At 38.4% G+C, this 20,294-nt stretch overlaps 1 protein-coding gene across 2 annotated transcripts in view; it reads left to right on the plus strand.

Moving 5' to 3' along the window:
• Nucleotides 1-2,970: 2,970 nt before the first annotated feature.
• The window catches only part of dennd1b (DENN/MADD domain containing 1B), a 228,040-nt gene continuing 210,716 nt past the window's right edge, over nt 2,971-20,294 (plus strand). For both annotated transcript variants that reach the window (XM_088349467.1, XM_088349468.1), the window contains exons 1-2: nt 2,971-3,225; nt 3,643-3,707. In XM_088349467.1, the coding sequence (XP_088205593.1) occupies nt 3,209-3,225; nt 3,643-3,707 (82 nt within the window). In that variant the 5' untranslated portion in view covers nt 2,971-3,208. The remainder of the gene's footprint in view (nt 3,226-3,642; nt 3,708-20,294) is intronic.

Genomic DNA, 20,294 nt, shown 5'->3' on the forward strand with positions numbered 1-20,294 from the left:
GTCTCTGATTTTTACTCATACTTGGTGTCACTTGCCCTGATTGCACCCTAATCACGTCTCCTGCACACTATTTAAGCACTCCAATTTGCAATTCTTGTCTCGTTCTAGCGTTGTCTCATCCTTGTTTTGCTTATAGTGTACAGAACCCTTGCCTCCTTTCCCAACCATGAATTTATGCAGAGCTTTTCGATTGGTGCTTTCGCCAAAACGATAACGTGAGTTTACCAGATAATCGCTTCCCTGCCTGCCCCTGGACAATAACTGCTTCGGGTGATCAAGATACTGTTGCCTTAATTTTCTGTCTTTCCTGTTTACAAGTGGTGGCAAAATGAAGCCCCATTAGGCAGCGAAACCCTCAAGAGAAATGCTTCACACACACGCGTCGGGGCTTCAATAAGATTAATTTCCTTGACTACGCCATCATTTGGTCAGAGAAATTTAAAACATGCTTGTGAAAAATACACTCTGGAGACAAAAACACATATTTGAAGGGTGTATTGGTTGAGTAAAAGTGTACTGAATCATGAATTGTTGTGTGTTCCTCTGTATATGCAACCAGAGGTAAAATAAAGTGCTTAGTCATTTTTTTATTTAAAAGCAATATATTTTCAAAATTTTTTGGGCGCAGGCTGTGAATTTATTGCAGGGAAATTTACCTCTTTTTGAATAGAATAAAAGTTCACAAGGGACAGCTGATACGAAAGTTCACAGTTGTATAATAGCAAGTTTTTAAAGAACTGAAACTGCATATTTCTGTGATTCTAAGTACTCAAGTGGACTTTTAAATCTGTGAGCGTTGTCTAGCCGCTTTTATTTCGTACCACACTCAAAGCTAGGGACTCATTTCTTAAATCAGTCACTGGGTACACCTGCTTCGCGGGCCTTCACTCATCGAAAATACTCTGCACACGCTTCAGAGCTTCGAACCGAGGAGCACCTCACCACTGTGTACTGAACTGAATAAATGACCCATTGTTGCCTTTCTCCTTGCTTCTGCATTGTCATTCCGCGTCATCCCAAGTGGGTGTTTGACAGTAGCATGCATTTATAAAAAGTAGCCTTTGGATAAAGTAAATAAAATCACAAACATCAGAAATCACTTAAAAACAGCTGGAATTAAGAGTCCATTATGGATCAAAATCCATCCATCCATCAATCCATCCATCCATTATCTGCACCGCTTATCCTCAGTAGGGTCGCGGGGGTGCCGGAGCCCATCCCAGCTATCTTCGGGCAGTGGGCCATATCTTTAAAATGTTTTAATTTTGAAAAGTGGGCTGGTTACGCGCATGTTCACAGACCACCACAGATTGTCATGCTACACTAACATATGGAAAGGGGGAAAAAACACAGGGCTGAGCATGATGTCACTCTGCAACTTGGTCACTTTAAATGTGTTTTTCTTTCTTTTCTGTGCTTTGCAGAACTTATTTTTGGTTGCGAAATAAAATAAAACATGTTCTAGGACTCAACTACTACCCAGTGTCCTTTCTAATCAGGGCCCCCAACGGTGGCCCCTAAGGATAGATGTACCCGTGTACCTGTTCTGAAAATAGTTCACCAGTGCTAGGTCATTGTGATTTTCTCATAAAATGCGCTTTTTAGTGGTTGACAGTCTATTAAACCTTACTTCCAATGATAACACAGTAAAAACACAAGTTATTTAATGAACACAAATCAGCTCAAGGCTTGAAAGGTTGGAAACCCCTGCTTTAAATAAATTATTATACATTCTAGGCAGGCAGCGCGGCGGCGCAGTGGTTAGCGCATGTGCGGCACAGTTTAAGTCATGGGAACCTCCTGCGTGGGTTCAAATCCAGCTCCAGACTTCCTGTGCGGAGTTTGTATGTTCTCCCCGTGCTTGCGTGGGCTTCCTCCGGGCACTCCGGTTTCCTCCCACATTCCAAAGACATGCATTTCAGGTGAATTGGCCGGTCCAAATTGTCTCTAGGTGTGACTGAGAGAGTGAGTTGTCTGTCCCCGTGTGCCCTGCGATTGGCTGGCAACCAGTTCAGGGTGTCCCCTGCCCACTGCCCGGAGATGGTTGGGATGGGCTCCAGCACCCCCGCGACCCTACTGAGGATAAGCGGTGCAGCTAATGAGATGAGACATTCTAGGCAGCACGGCGGCGCAGTGGTTAGCGCGTGTGCGGCACAGTTCTAAAGTCTTGGGAACCTCCTGTGTGGGTTCAAATCCAGCTACCGGACTTCCTGTGCGGAGTTTGTATGTTCTCCCCGTGCCTGCGTGGGTTTCCTCTGGGCACTCCGGTTTCCTCCTACATTCCAAAGACATGCATTTAAGGTGGATTGGCCGGTCCAAATTGTCCCTAGGTGTGAATGAGCGAGTGGATGGTTGTATGCCCCTGTGTGCCCTGCAATTGGCTGGCAACCAGTTCAGGGTGTCCCCTGCCCAATGCCCGATGATTGCTGGGATGGGCTCCAGCACCTCCGCGGCCCTACTGAGGATAAGCGGTGCAGCTAATGAGATGAGATGAGACATTCTAGAAGCCATTTCAAATTATATATTATTTTTTGACCAAACACAATTAAATTTTGTATTACAAACCAAAAACTTTAAACATAAAAGTGTTGATAAAACCTCATATTGTTAGAATATGATATAATGAAACTGGGAATGTGTTTAATTGCTGTTAAAAATGTCGACAAAAAATGTCCAAACGTCATATTGTTAGAAAATGATATAACGAAATTGTGAATATGCTTAATTGCTGTTAAAAGTGTCGAGAAAAAATGTACAAACCTCACATTGTTAATTTGCTGTTAAAAGTGTCAATAAAACGGTTCAAACCAAAAAATTAAATCTAGTACAATGGTTGTTTAATTCCATTTATTAAAAAGTCCCGAATTACTGTGTTCACACTCGTCGACGTCACGGCAGAACCCCCCTTTTTGCCGACGTGATGACGTCATAGCCCGTTTGACAGCACTTCCTGGTGTCATGTTTGTTGTGGGAAATAAGCGGTGTGGCACTCGACTGAGACTGGGCCCACGTTAACGGAACAAGGACGAAAGAGACATCGTTCCCTTTCATTTGGAGATGTGACAGCTTTCTACGGGGGACACACAAGCTAACGGGACGGACCGGGAGCTGTACCAAGTGGGTGGGGAACGGGACGTTTGTCAGAAAGCTGAGCAGCAGAACCGCCGAAAGAGACAGCAAGGAGCTGTCGCGATGCGGTAGCTAAATCATGGACAGCAGAGTCAAGTAAGCTTTGAACAGTTTTACTCGTTTGCATTTGCAGGACGTGCATGGAGAAGTTCATGTTGAAATAGAGGAAATGCTAGCCGTTATTTAACCCCTTTCTCGGAGTGGATTTAAGAGACACCAGCTGTCTCGACAGGTTTTTGGGTCAGCCTGCTGCTCTGCTTGTTAGCAGCCCTGCTAACCTCAAAAGATATAATAACATGTGCATAACCTTCGCTCACATGTAAATGTCATGCACCACAGTTAGTTTCTAGTCTAAACAATCAAAGAAGCATTCTGTTATTGACTCGAATGAGATTAATACCCATGCATTTTGCAGTTCAAATGCATTCTGTAATGGTCAAAACCATGACTTGAAATGTTTTTGTGATGACAACATTCTTTCTCAAACATCTATAACCCCTTCTCGTGTTTTAGGGAGAACCCAGAGAGAACATTTGATCTGGTCGTACACGTGGAATCTTCAGCCACTAGAAATGGGGGTAAGCGATTTCGTTTTGACCACTGTTAATCTGCTTTCATCATCTCTGACCCAAATTTATGTGTTTAAAACTTGCCTGACCCTTAAACTCAAATGGGCTGTTCATTTTATGCATTTGTGTATGTAAACATGACAGCTATGTTGAAGATTACTGCAGAATTAAAGTAATCACTGCTCATACTTAGTGGTTTTGGAACAGTGGGATAATGCCACACTCAGTGAAGCAGGGATCAAGAAACCCACTAGATAGAAATTGTCTTAAAAGTTGTTATCAAACATGTGATTTTTAACAAGGGTTCTGTGAGCCAACTCCAAGAGCTCTTTGGGACATAATTCAATTTCACTTGATAAATTTTACTTCATTTGAAAAGCGATTTTCCACATTACCTGGCCCTCAAACTACTTTTGCATTTTACTGCTAATTCATCAGGTGATGACACATCAGGAGCAATAGGGGGTTGAGTATCTTGCCCAAGAATATTTTGGCCGGCTCACAATGGCTCGAGAATTAAGCAACGACTTCTTTCTGCAAGAAAACAACTATAACACTGAGCCAAACACCCCCACTTACCTATTCATCAGTTGAAATATTTTTTTAAATTAACTGCATTAAGTAGACTGTAATTCAAATGCCATAAAATCTAGTTGGACCCATTACCAAAACTTTCTAGTATTTTCCTTTTAATGATTTAACAAAAAATAACCAGATTTCGGACAAAATTAAAAATAAAATAAGAAAAAAAAGCCACAAAAAAGTACTTCACTATCTTACTTTCATTTTTTTAAAATCAAATTTCATCAAACCAAAAAAGGCATTTAAATGCTTTGAAAAAATACAAAGACAACAAAGTTCAGCAGATACAGTAAAACTGCCGAGATATCTCATCCTCACAAGCACTAAGCACTTTTTGTGAAGTGGTTGGTTAAGATTAAAAATACATTACTTGTAGCTGCTATACTGAACAGTCTCTCCATTATAAAAATAGTTTTTTTCATGTTAATAAAGTTGGGGAATAATGTCTTTTAATAGGCTGCAAAGTAAATAGTGACAAGAAAACTAGAAATTGATGGAACAGATTATAATGATGGTGCAACACTCAGTGCAGTCTACAAATGACTCACTCTTGCATATTTTCCAAAGTAAAACTAATAGTTTTGATTGTAAATGAAACTCTCCTTGCACATAGCTCAGCACCAGCCAATCGACTTTGGGGATGAACAGACTGAACATTACAGATAGGGCACTGAGTTACAATTAAAAACTGCTGAATTGAAGTAAGCTAACTTATTAGCATGTATAAACTGATCAGCGTCAGGCTAGCAGGTCCAAAAATGTGGGTGCAGGGGGACACAAAAACTTCAGACAAAATGTCTTGTTAGTTCCAGCTTGACGGAGCTCCCGTTTTGATAGTGTTCTCCATCTCCTTCCTTACCTTGTGTAAATGAAATATATATATATATATATATATATATATATATATATATATATATATATATATATATATATATATAGGACGGCTGAGTGGTTAGTGTGTGCGCGGCAAAGTTCTGAGGTCATGGGATCAAATTCTCCTGTGCGGAGTTTGCATGTTCTCCCCGTGCTTGCGTGGGTTTCCTCTGGGACCTCCGGTTTCCTCCCACACTCCAAAAACATGTATGTCCAAATTGTCCCTAGTTGTGAATGAGTGAGCGAGTTTGTCCCTGTGTGCCCTGCGACTGGATTGCAACCAGTTTAGGGTGTACCCTGCCCACTGTCCAAAGATAGCTGGGATGGGCTCCAGCATCCCCGCGACCCTACTAAAGATAAGCAGTGCACATGATGGATGGATGGATTGATATATATATATATATATATATATATATATATATGATAAGATCCGTTTTATGTTTAGTTAGGCCTGGTGAAATCGTAAGAGAAAAAATCAGCACGGTTTTGCACATTTTTCTGTTTTCATTTTAATACAACATGCCAACTCCTTGGCAATTGTGTTTGCTAAACCACATAAAAAGCATTTTTTTACTATTTTGTTATTAAATCTTTACAAAACCAAACCTTAGGTGGCTGTGCAAATAAGTGTTTTTCAAACACAAATTTAAATAGCTGTTCAGGTGTCTCTGGAATGTTAGTGTTAAAGATAGACAAATGTTTACTGTGTAATTGTAGTGATTGCAATACTGTGCAGACAAGTTGTTGTAATAATTGTTGTAATTTTGGCAGCTAGTACGACTAGTCAAGCAACTAATTCCTTGGCGGTGTAACTGTCATCTTGTTTGGCTTTTTTTGCAGCTCTGTTCATGTGCTGCCATTCAGTTTGTAAAATAAACCGTCTTTCTTCAGATGGATTTTTTGGGAAAAATCGTGCATTAATCGTCAAATTTCCCTATTCCAGTGGTCACATATGGTAGAAATTTCTGGCCGGACAAAAGGTGGCATACCAAGCCTAAAAAGTGATATTTAACATGATTTCTAACATTTACAAATTTCACAAGTCACAATTCACACATAAGCTTTTACACTTTGCATTACAGCATGTTATTTTGTTCACTCAGTTTTGACATGAGGAGTTATAATGGTCAGACTGTTGTGCTGCTACCTTGAGTGTACTGAAGGTTGTCCTTCGATGTAGTTATGATATTGGATTTTCAAGCAAACTCATAAACCAACAGCATGTGCTGTAATGGCCCACTTCCTCCGCATATGATTCAGGGTCAGGCTCATATCCGGTCTTGTGCTCCCTGGTGCACAGCTACTCAGCAATGTTTGCACACGCTGCGGGTCAGACATATGCCTTCAGTTCAGTCATTTGAGCTGTGTACTCAGACCTAATTACACCTGCATAAAAAATGTCCTATTGGGGTGTTTTCTGATCTCCAAAATGTCTATAAACTATGTATACTATCAAAAAGCAGTTTTCTTTCATGTTTTTTTCAATCAGGCAAATTATCTACTTTTATTTATTCAGACGTATGTGTAACGAACTACAGCTGACAATGGAAGATTCATTGGTTTTGACTCACAGTTGTGTGTGTTTATTGTATTAAAAAAGTTGAAGCTGTGAGTCATAACTAGAAACTGTTTGGCTATGATGTGAAACATCTTGTCACTCATTACAATCTGCTCTTTTCACCCAAAAGTATCACTTCAGTTTCATATGCATAACTTTATGACCTCGATAAAGCAAAAATTACGATATATATATATATTTTTTTCATATCAGGACTTGTAGTCCGCAGATTTCCTCTAGTTATCATCCAAACAAATACAAAATTGAATTCAATTCAGGCAGCACTATTCTTTTGAAGAATTCTTTAACATGGGTATATCGTAAATCCAGTTTTACGATAACATATTTTACAGTGACTGGGAGGGGGGAATGTCTGAGTCAATGGAAAGCTCACGTGGTTTTGCTGATGTTGCAAACACTGCTTTACCCTCCTCACCACATCCTGGGTTTGCAGCTAATGAAACTAGATCCACATATGACACTGTCACAAAACCAGTCTGATGTTTGAGTCACCTGCAATAGACCCGATTGTATTGTCCAAGTTGTCCAATGAAAATCCCTCTTTTAAGATGGCTAGGGTCTTCCTGTGTTAACTAGCTTTCACACCTTCTTTTTCAGCACTGTGCTGATGACACCCACATGTTGGCAGGAAGGGCTGCAATCCGGCAGATTTCTGTTTTTTGTAATTTTTTATAAGTTGTTTATCTCAGACTAATCATCTAATTTTTCTTATAATATTTCTGTATCCTTCATAAAAAACACAGATTGTGGTCATGTATGTTGAATGTATTTATAGACATTGAGACATTTTCCTAATGTTAAACAAATCTTGAAAAAATAAAATGTACAACGTCCACAGTTCATTAGAAATAAATTGTGCTTGTGCCACTGTTACATGGAATTACATAGATGCTAATATTTATTTGTTTCATGGTACTTGTGTCATTTCAAAATAAGTATTTTGATTTAAAAAAAAAATCAGATTCAGACAATATTGTTTTATATTAAAATATTACTTGTACTTCATTACTACCAAACAGATACTTATCTTTTTACCTTGTGTGGTAGACTCACAATATTTATCCATTGAAATTATCAACCAAAAACAAATAAATTATGTATGCAAAGTTTTGACTTCATTATTTTGTGTTTGGCTTAAGAAAAAGAAGAATAAGTCATTCATAACCTGACAGAATTCAGCATTTGAAGGATAAATAATGCCTCACCAACACTTTAAATCTCTGTCTTCTATACTAAATAATATAAAGACTACTAACACCTATACAGTATTTCAAATAACGCTGGTTTTCCAAAATGCAGAAAGAACAATGAAACTCAAAGTTTTAAAATCTGAGTGAATGCTCTCTAGGCTACTCTATGGCTAACACTGCTTTCGTTTTAAGCTGTGATTACACTTGCTAGGCGTGATGCCCGATAAAACTTGAATAGCTAAGTCTGGTTTTATTGTAATCAATTACATTCCAAAGAAAAATTCATTTTCAAATATGATCCAGATATGCTGGGAAGATTTCAAGTGATGTGCACTGAAAAATACTTCTTCTGATGTAAGTACATACCAAAAAAACTAGCAAAAATATCAGAATAAATTCATGTTCACTAAATTCCCCCTTTTTAGTTGTAATCTCAACAGAATGGAAAAGCTGAAACAAGTAGTCTTAAAGTTATACTTTCGGCCTTTTTTTTTTAGTTTTCCATTTTTATTCTTTAAGCTGGTTCAAAACCTACAGTAGATCAAACTTGAATGGTGTACTTTTATGCAGCTTCCCGTGGAAGCACAAGAATAAACAGCCAATTTGAAATCATTGTCCTTTAAACACCCTCTAAATGTGAATCCCCAGAAAATCATTTGTTGTTTGCTGTGTATATATCGGACAGAATGAATGTGTGGGAGGCTCTCTTGAGACTTAGGGTTTCTGATGTTATGCCAACAAGGCTATTGAACACTCAGAATGCTATAGTTCTTTGCATCTAATGATGCATGACCTTTACAATCCAATCCAAACAAAAAATGTGTTCTCATATCATTTTTAGAATCTTTTCCTCTTGTTTCCTGCTCTGATCTTTGCATTATGCTTTAACATTCCTACTGCTCATAAAGCTATGCTATCAAATTAGGTCTCACTACACTATTTTGCACTACTGGCAGTTTTTTTTATAGCTTGCCACTCCTTGCACATTGCTCTCTGCACTATTGTAATTACAGCGTTATTGTTACAGTGTTAATGTTACTGTGTACCTGACTTGTTAACCTGACTGCCCATATTGCACATCTGGTTAGCTACTCTTCTTGCACTATCGGCACTATGGTAAAATACTACACGTAGCCAAAATACAATACAACATTATTTATATCTGTACATTCAAGGAAACTGTGGGGGTCAGATGCATCGACATTTCGTTCTGTATACACGTGTACTAGAATGACAATAAAGTAGATCTGAATCTGAATCTGAATCTGAATCTATTGTCTTCTACAATGAGGCAAGAGAATAGCATGCCTCATTCTGCATCTGCAGACATTCATCACAGTAATGGGTTGCATAATATTGTATTAATAATATTCATAATAATACCCCCAAAATTGTAGTTAAATGAGAAAGAACTTTAACATTAAATAAATACAACATTTTTAGTTTTATATGTCATTATGACAGCCTCACCTACATCTCCTGACTGCACGTCACTGGTATACAGTTCACGTTTGCTTCCGCTAATGAAAAACAGATATTTCAACCAAGCTTAGGCGCCTGTTTCAATAGTTAACAGCCATATATACATATAATCAATTGTGTTAAAGAATTGAGTCAAATCTTAAATCCCAAATAAAAACTCAATCCTAATCTAAATAAGAACTAATTCCTGGCGAATTTCTCAAATATTGTTTTTGAATAACAAACTGACTAGCTAGGATTTTAGAATATGTATCCACCATATTAATATTTGTTAGGGAAAAACTGAAAATAAAACTCAAAGCAATTGTCGAGACATACTTGTGTGGGCTTTGCTCTCGACTTCTAACCACACATGTGTGAGTAGATGCCAGACACCGGCCCTTTCCCCCCCCATGCTGGTCCAGAGAGACTTGGCCTCCCTGTTCAATGTGAGCTCAGTTGTGCTTAGCTCTGTTGGCTCGCTGCTCTTTGGATGCTCAGGATGGGAGTTAGTGTTGCCTGAGAGCGTGACTGGCATGCTAGGGACTAGCAGTCCTGGCTACATAAAGCCATATTGATGTGCTTCCAAGATACTGCCAAAACTAGCAGATGATACAAAAGCTGCCAAGGCAGTAGGTGGGGACAGATGCTACCTGTCTTCACCTTCTCCTGCCAGCCAGATTGTTTCCAGTCACAAAGCAATAAACTTAAGAGATCAGCATATCAGTTTACAACTAAATTCATGCGACAATTACAAGGACAGTATATTCTTTCTAAAATATGGTGGAGCTCAGGGAACACTCTTACCTCTGATGTCATTTTTTTATCTGTTTGAATTAAGGATAGATCCAAATGTGGGGCCAAATCTCTCGGCTAAAATGCCAAAACAGCAACACCGAAATAATATACGAAAAACGAAAACTAGAAATTTACTTTGCACTTATGTTTAGAAATAGTATAAATAGTGTATTACTGTCAGACATATTAAGTGCCTATTTTAAGTACCAGTACAACAGTGTGTTACTGATAAATGGTATCATCGGAGTGTGGTTTTGTTCCATTCATAAAAAAAAAAAAAAATTAGTTTGCGAGAACTTTTGTCTTTGGCAGCCTACGTCATTATGTCATGTGACAAAAATTCTCGTCTGTGGCATCGAAAGAGTTGATATAATGAATGCAAGCGTACGTGCTTGGGATAGATGAGAATGGCGAAAGATAGTTAGGTGACTGATAATGACTAGAGCTAAGATTCATGGCCCGAGCCCGAACCCGAACCCGAACCCGAACCCGAGGCAATTTCGGGCCGGGTCGGGCCTGAAATGTCAGTCATACGGTCGGGTCGGGTCGGGTTCGGTCCTGCTTTTTTTTTTTATTTATTTATTTTTATTTTTTTTTTTTAAATTAATTAATAATTATAAATATATGTTCATTAAAAATATATACTTAAACTATGTATGGATACTAGACCAAGGAATACTTGTTATAAAATAAATAATTTGGATAAAACGGAGAAGGAGCTGTAATTGCTTTTAACGGAGCCAGAGCATGCTCTGTGCACGTGACGTGACGTGAATGCTGTCCTCTTAATAATCTTCCCCTCCGCAAATTCGCGTGATTTTGGCCTGGTATCCCCGATATGGAGTCGGACCAACAAGAAGTTAAGGATAAACTCAAGAGAGGAGAACTGACGAGGAAAACGCACTCTGGTAAGAGTTTTAATAAGCGTTTTATATAGAATACGATCGCTTTTGTCGGAAGTGTACATTGACGTTGGTGACATTTTCATCCGCGTTAAAAAACGCAATTTGCAGAATAAAATCACGCTTTATTGTTTAAATAAACGCGTTATATAGACTAGGATCTCCCAATTATTATAATTAGCTCGCTTTATTGTTTTAATAAGCGTTTTATATAGAATACGATCAGGGGGGGGGGGGATTTGCATAGGAGTCGGAAAAGGGCACAACACGTCAACACCCCCTCAATGATAGTGCCGCGCTAAAATCTTAAGGACGTACTACTACTGCTGCTGTGGATTATGGCCCAATGATCAAGTCGTCAAAATGACGGACGCCCTTAAATGTTTTCGCTACCTCAAAAAAAAAAAACCGTCAATGACAGATTGTCGCTTAATGTAACATCTGCAGTGCAGACACAGAAATATAAAAGATGTAAATGTTTATACAGTTTTATTTAACTTAGGCCTAGATGTTGTAACAAAAGGCAGAGTTTAATTTGTTATCATAAATCACCCCTCCTTATAAATAAAATATGTAATTTCGGGCCCCCTCGGGCCGGGCCAGCAAATCCAGTTAATTAGTCGGGCTCGGTCCGGGTCGGGTTTAATACCCCTCGGGCCTGCGTCGGGCTCGGGTGCTTTTTTTGGGCCCGATCTTACCTCTAATAATGACGCATATGATGCAGAGGGGGTAAACCATTGTATGCTGTCAGGCTTCTCTGCTAATGAATGGTTGCATGGCAAGCAACTCACCCCTTGTTGTGCTGTGGGCTTAGGGTAATGAATATTTGGTGAATGTAATGTGTTCTTGACTCTAGCCACCTTCCACTCGGGGGATATGGTTTCGGTATGTATAAATTTGTTGTTGGTGTTATGAGTGCATTGCAGGAAAGAGGTCTAAATGTAGTGTAAGCTAGAGCTCTTTTTTTGTGATAGGAATGAGTGGAGAGGGGTTGTGAAAGGATAGTGGGATGTTTGGACACATTCTAGGGGATGGACAGGTCACCTGTATGATGCGGCAGGGGTAAACCAGTGAAAGCTGTCGGGTCCTGCTGTTGAACAGAAGAGTGTGTTGTGTCACCCTGACCCGAGTGACATAGCAGCAGTCTTGTGTCCCGTTTCATCTGGAGGGACGAAAGGACGACCAACTTGGATGCCGAGTTGTTAAACTTGTTTGGGTGTTTGGACATTTGGGTTGGCCATGTTCAAATATTTTGTGTTATTTACTACTTTTTTTCTTTTCTTTGTTTTTGTGCATGTGTTTGTCTTGCTGTCGGTCACCCCTCCCGAGCGATATGACTGGGGTAGATACAGTGTATAGATTTTAACGCTACTTCGAATAATTAACATGAGAATAACATGGCAACAAAACAAAAATAACAGCTTAAAAAAGTTTGGTGAATCTAACTCGGGGGTCTCCAATCGGCCTGCCACTTACGTTTTTGTGACATTGGAGGAAACCAGAGTGCCTAGAGAAAACCCACTAATGTAATATTGCGATAACCACTGTATATAAGGGATAAACTGCATTTTTTTTGTTTCAGACGAAAGAAAAAAAAACCCTGTAAAACGATGTTGTGATTACATCACGTCAAACGTGAAGAGAGCCTCTCTTTTGCCTGGGGGAATTTGTTTTTGATGCGGCTGCATATTTTTCATTTTACATACGAAAAGGAAGAAGATGGAGAGCGCTGTTTTAACGGGAGCTCTGCCAAGCTTATACCAACAAGACATTTTCTATGAAGTTCGTGCGTCCCACTTGTTCCAACAATTTTGGTTGCTGCTCGCCGGACTTTGGCATATGTTTACAAGCCAACACTAAATAGTCAACTTACTACAGTTGAGCAGTATTAATTACACGTACTTTGTGCGTGAAATACGGTCTGTAAGTCTCCAAAGACAATTGGCTTGTGCTAAGGATTGTAAGGCGAGAGTTTAATTTACTATTATCATTTTGACTTTGGTGAAAATCGTAGTATCTTTTGTTTTTTTTTGAATTATCGTCACAGTCATCAAATGTTCCTCATTTCTCCCGTTTTCTCGTCACCATTCACTCTCATGTCCGATTAAAAAATGCCTTAACAATGTGTACTTAAAAAAGAGAGTGAGAGACTGTTCAGTGTTGCAGATACAAGCATTTTTTGGTCATAACTCCTCAATCAAGTAGAATGGAACTGCTTGTGTAATTTTCATTTTTATTTCTCAGCAGGTTTTCTTCTTCTGTACCATTTTGTTGTCCAAAAGGATTTTTTAAGCAATCAAATGCCTTCTTTTTGTTTGTTTTTTTGAGAATATGGTAGACAAAGTAGTTCTAATAAGCATCTAGTAAAATGCCAGTCAGTTACTCATCATTTTATACTTTATAATTCTTTTTTTAATGCTAGTTAATGCAAAATACGAGTTTTAAAGTCATAATTATTTTTGGATAATGTTTGGCATTTGGGCAGCACGGCGGCGCAGTGGTTAGCGCTTGTGCGGCACAGTTCATGTCATGGGAACCTGTCGTGGGTTCAAATCCAGCTCCAGACTTCCTGTGCGGAGTTTGTATGTTCTCCTCGTGCTTGCGTGGGTTTCCTCCGGGCACTCCGGTTTCCTCCCACATTCCAAAAACATACATTTCAGGTGAATTGGCCGGTCCAAATTGTCCCTAGGTGTGAATGAGCGAATGAGTTGTCTGTCCCTGTGTGCCCTGCGATTGGCTAGCAACCAGTTCAGGGTGTCCCCTGCCCACTGCCCGGAGATGGCTGGGATGGGCTCCAGCCCCCCCGCGACCCTAATGAGGATAAGCGTTACGGCTGATGAGATGAGATGAGATGTTTGGCATTTCACATTTTTGTTTTCACTTTTGGCCCAAAATTTCCATTTCGGTGTCCCCCCTACTATATACAATAATGCCTTCTTTTCACTGTTTACTTTATGCTTTTGCATTGTGTTCTGTATTGTGATTGGCTACACAATGTCACTGCTTATTGTTATTTGAAGGTACATGAGCTATTTATATAAATGTTTTTACAGTACTTTTATTTGATAAACAAATGTTTGAGCCTGTAAAAAGGGTTTGTTCTTTGGTTTCAGTGTTCAATAGAGTATTTAGTTGTATGATAATTGTGAAAAAAAAAAAGGTTCTAACTTTATGGATTTTGCCAAGCATGGGTTGATTTTGTAACGTAACACCCCGCGATAAACAAACAATTTATGCACATCAATCCCTTGTTTTTTGTGGGAGTTGCTTTGCAAAGAACTGCCACGAAAGTTTTAAACCCTGCAAAGTAGACACACATTTAGTTTTTAGAAACCTTTAGAATATATTATATATCACTGAAAGAAAATAACTATACATCTCTAAATAAAAACACTGAACACAGAATTGCAGTTGAATGAATGGTCTGTATCATTAATACAATAAGGAGTAGTGTAACGTAACTAGAGGGTTTCTTCTTTCAGTGTAAGAAAGTGATCGGGGATACTCTAATAGTCAGGTCTCTGTGACAATTAATACACAAAAGACACAAATGTTGTGGCTTTCACACAACTTGTAGCTTCATGTTATCTGTTTTATAGGTTAATCGATCTGATGTTGGTGAGATACATGCTCTTCAGTTTTGGCTTGTGAGAGTTGGTACGGAGCTAGCTGTTGTAGGGTAGACCTGAAGCACTGCAATTGCTTTCTCTCTTGACTGCCTCAGCCTCTTCCGGACATGATAACAACAGGGATGTGATTTTTCCGCTAATTCGCGGAATTCCGCTTTTTTTATCTCCAAAAATAACATTTTAAAATTTCCGATTTTTTAAGTGGTAAAAAATCCGATTTCGTCTCTACAGCATTCCATTTTAGTGTTTCCGTAACTGAAATGAAACGTACTTGCGATTGGTTGAAGTCTCCGTGTTGACCAATAAACGCGCTTGTTATAAAGGCATAGGAGTATGCCATTGTTCATTTCTCACACGTTTTTGCCGGGTGTTTAAAGAAAGATGTCCGTGATCGAACGCAAAGATGCTCCACGAGGTAAAGAAATTGATAAGATCGTAAAAAACAAGTTTCGATGGGACTGGTTAGAGAAGGAATTATCTACAAATGTTGGAAAGAAGACTGTGACGAATTTGTTCAGTGACTTTATTCGGAAGATCGATCGTGCCGGGAAAGCGCTTTGCATTTGGTGCCATGATACCATTGACTATGGTGGGAGAGGTTTCAAAGCTCTTGAAAGTCACGCAAAGAGCAAAAAACACGTGAAAGAACTCCAGTGAAGAACAACAAATTATTCCATCGCTGGAAGTTTCGGTGCCCAAACGGAAACTCCAAAACTTTACGGCCTCCATCCCTTATTGACATCACAATCGGAAGCGGTAATAGAGAGACGTGATCCACCCCAACAACCTGTACCAGTTGCCGATAGAGTCGTGAATTTTGAGGTAGGTGGTAAACTTTTCAAATTTATTTGACAGTTTTCTCCTTTTTTTCGAAAATATTATAACGTAATAAAAATGGCCATAAATATTTAACAATTACAATAATAGATTTTCATGTGTACATTACACCAACACTTTACTGTAGGGCCTATAATTATTGTATTTTCATTTATAGATAACATCTTCTGCTATAACAAAGACATTTGTGGTATGTTCTAATATGAGTTACTTTTCATTTGGTCATGATACAATTATTTGTTCATGAAATTTGAACTCTTCAACATGATTTATGTGTTCACTTAGTAATCACATTAGTTAGATATGATGATATTCTCAGTGATGGTTTTTAAAAGCAAAGGCAGTCCAATGTTTTTTAATGTGACTGATTTTGAGTTGGCTTACACTGTAATTTTATATGGGATAGTTCAATATACATTGAAAATTTATGCTGTTGTTTTGTCTATTTCTTTGTCATCTGAGTGCATTGAAAGTACTTAAAAACACGGAAAACCCATGAGCTCCGGGGGGCTTCGCCCCACTTGTCCCCCCACCAGGGCACTGCCCTGGACCTAGCTGGGTGCCCGCGGCCCCCAGACCCCCGGCTAATTTTCATATAATTTCACTTTGGTCAAATCACATCCCTGTAACAATTCACGGAGCGCCCGGTGGTGATTGGCATTTCTTCGTGCTTTTCTGAGTTTCCTCAGTCTGATTTGATTCATGAATTTCTGGTCACGGTAACGAGCCGCTACTATAGTTGTCGCCATGCTTTGCAGTTTGTTCCGGGTGGACCCATTGACTTGTGCGCCTGCCCTGCTCTTTGACTGACAACATACATCAGCCGATCACAGTCACTCACATGGACAGCCACACCCAACTTTTACACAAACAAACAGCCCTCTGCCACCTGCCTCCATGATAGCATTTTCGACATGATGAAAATCTGCCAAGAATCAAAACCGCGAAAAGTTAACCTCGTTACAGTGAGGGATTTCTGTATTGTACACATTGTATTTTCAAGCATTACATATTTGAATTGAACTCATCCATGATGTCTCATTTTTCAAAGATCAATTATTAAAGTAATTAGGTGTGTTTAAAAACCTATTTAAACTCTGCCTTATCTTGAAAATGCCCAATGCAATTGAGAAGAAAAAGTACAGTGCAAGTAACAGTTTGGCCTTTTATCCACATCATGTTTTAGTTTGACTTTGTCCAATTATAAAATGTCTCTTTTGTACAGTATCCTATGAGATATGGAGGTCTCAAAAGGGTCAACTTCTATTCGCTAGTTCGATATCTGCCTGCTTGCTACTTTGCTCGAGCTCCCCTCAAGCAATACTATGATTTTTCTTTTCCCTTTTCTTTTCTCACCTTTTGTATTCACAGAGCAAAACTCACATGTAGTAGAACTTTTAGAAAAGGTTGAATGTTGGCATTCTGTGAAATGTCAGAATTGGTCCTCGACACAAAGCGCACTCATTCTGCTGTGCGACTGGAACCCGGCGGCGTATCGAGTCCACGGCAGAATTTCACTCGAATCAGAGGCCGGCGGAGTACGAACAGATGCCATGGTAGCAAGGAGGGTGTTGATTGGTCATTAGAGAGGCCACACTCCTTCACTTGCACTCTTGAGAAGACCCGTGGTTCTCGCACATTGTTTATCTCACAATCCTTATGCCTTTCTAGTTGGGCTGGCCTGTGTGACTTTACTAAATTAGCTCATTTACAAAGGATCAAGATGTCATCCAAGTCTTTGTTTTGTTTCCCCTGAGTCAAATTAGGCATTTTACCACTCTGGTGTCAGGCTAAGGTTAAATTAAGCAAATACTTGGGTCAGGCATTTTATTAGAATATCTGATTGACAAATAATTGCAAAAACAGATTAGGAATTCATACTTTTTTAAGATGTTAACTAGGAGTGGGCGATATAGAAAAAAATCACATATAAACAAGAAAAGATCATGATTCTTTTTTTTTAACATTTATTTTCTTTTTACTAGTTTGTTTATTTCAGACCGTTTTCCCATCATGTTAAATGTAAATTAGAAAAGAAAACATACAAATTAAGCCAAATATGCCCCCTTAGCAGACTCTAATTTGGTTTCGCTTCGATTTTGATAAATATATAGTTTAGTAAACACTCAAAATAAGGAGTGAAGACATTAATGAATTTTGAACTTGCAAGGAAAACAGGAACGGACTGTAAAAGAAACCCTCACAGTGCAAAATTCCAAATGTGTTCTAAAAGCCCTCCTCTGATCCTTCTTTTTTTATTAAAACTTCTAGGTTGCAAAAAGCATAGCCACGGTAAAGGGTTTGGTTATCAAAGAACGGCAACAAAATTGGGCAACTGTGACAATGCTGTATGAAGTGCATTGTAGTCAAAATAGCTGACAAAATAAATAAGAGAGCAATAATAGTCAACATAAGGAAACACCCTGGCATCCGATTCAATCTCCTGTGCAATTGTGCAACAATAAAAACAGAAATAAATTTATTAGGTTTATTTGCTTTATTTATAGTGTGTATGAACACAGTAAAAAAATAGAAAATAAAGATAAACGGTAGGCATTCAGTGGCTCAACAAATGATAAATGTTCAGCAAATATAACATGTTCCAATGGAGTAGAAGGTAGTATAAATACATAGCATGTCTTACCCATTTAATTAATACAATATTTCCTCATACAGTGATTAGATCAATAACAGTAGAAGAAACATTAAGTGAATGCGAGAAATGAAAACTGATTCAAATAATGAAAACAAGTTCGCGAATAACAATAATGATGCTTATAGTTAAAATAAATCATGCTGTTGCCTGATTAGTAAAAATTCATAATTTTAAAGTTTTAAATCTTATTCTAAATACAGTAAATGATCCAGACTTTTTAAATTGTAAGTTATTTAATGGTTTGAATACTTTTTACTGACAACACAATTTTTGTTTTGAATTTCAAAGTGTCTGACTTTCCTTGAATTTCGATAGTCTAAACATGCACATTTGTATCAAGTATGCATTGATTTGAATAATAACCTGAAATTGAACAAAGCAAAGGATTTCTCCTCACTTAACAATAATACACATTATATTCACACTGCCAGAGAGCTCCTTTAATAACCTTAGCCCCGCCCTCTCAAATGTTCAATAGGTAAGAATGATAACAATTCATTGTATTTATAGGTGCCTTTTCTGTAGACAATATTCTGTTGTCATTACATGGATCCACATTGGCCAATAGTCAGTTAAAAGCCATGTAATTTAACAAAACTCAAAACTTACCAGTTACCAGACTCCTCTGACACTCATAAACAGTCTTTCTGGGATCTGTAGACTACCATTTACTTCTGGAATTTGTCAGCCATCTCCTGCCTTTTAAGCTTCTGCGAGCTTGTTTGTGTGTTTATGAGCAATTAAAAACTATTCAGACTGGACACTCACTTTACTGAAACCAGGAAAGAGGGGATCATGCTTTAGTGTTGACTTAATTGTTGTATAAATGACGGAATGAGTATGAACTTGGCAATTCGCTCCCAGCGATATTTAATTCTAAGATTTAATTACATGAAAAACCCAACAGAATCCCCAAAAGAGTCCAGTGATGTTTATTTGTATAGCCCTTAATCACAAGAAGTTTCAAAGGTCTGCACAGACCAGAGACTATTACAGACTACATACTATTATTACTCCATTCCTTGATCTAAAACCTACATGAAGGAAAATAAAAACTCACATCCTTATCATGAGAAAAATAAAGAAACCTTGAGAAGGAATCGCACATGAGGTAATCCCCCTTCCGGGATAATAAGCTGCAATGAATATTGCAATACACAGACATCGTCAACATGAAACATTGGTCATTAATAAGCTTCAGGATATAAGTGTGTTTGAGGCGTAGATTTAAACAGTTCCACTGAGGTTGCAGATCGGATCTCACAGGGCAGAGCATTCCAGAGCACCACGGCCCAAATAGAGAACACTCGTGAACCTGCGGATCTCTTCTTGCCTCTTAGGATCACTAGCAGACCAGAATTTGCCGACCGAAGGCTTCAAGCAGGAACATAGGGGGAATTGTATCTGAACCCAATATATAATATAACAATATATAACCCAATAGAACTTTGAAATTGCATCTTCAGCTGACAGGGAGCCCATGCAGGTGAGCTAAAATCAGGTAATGTGATTGAACCTTCTTAGTTAAAAGACGCGCTGCAGCATTTTGTACCAGCTGCAGGCTCTTGATGCTTGACTTTGGGAGACATTACATTACAATAATCGAGACAGAGGGCAAGAAACACAAACTGAAATAATTAAATGCATAAATTACAGATTTAAATCAAGAAATTGTACTCTCCTAAAACACAATCTTTCAGGTTTTTTTTTGGATCACAATCCCGTTAAAATCCTCAACAATTTAATGTTGTCACATCACCCACCCCTAATGTCTTTTATTATGGGTGAAAAAAAATCACAAAACGTTCTCAACTTGAAGAAGTAAAAGCATCATCCTGATTAAAACAATGTTGCAAAAGTTATTTGGAGATTTGTGCTTTATTGAGCAATATCTTACAAACTTAGGTGACACAAAAAAGTGAAATGTTGGCAACCCAAGGCTAAACTTAAATGGCATTTTTTTGTTGAATTGAACCAACCACCATGTCTTTATTTTACATTTATTTATTATTTTGAATCAAAGTTATGTCTTCTGTGTTTGTCTTTAATTGAATCCATTAATCTGTGTGTAATTATGTCTGTGTTCCCC

This window comes from Urocampus carinirostris, chromosome 12 (assembly GCF_059441175.1).
Source record: "Urocampus carinirostris isolate Australia breed hairy pipefish chromosome 12, RoL_Ucar_1.0, whole genome shotgun sequence".
NCBI lineage: Eukaryota > Metazoa > Chordata > Actinopteri > Syngnathiformes > Syngnathidae > Urocampus > Urocampus carinirostris.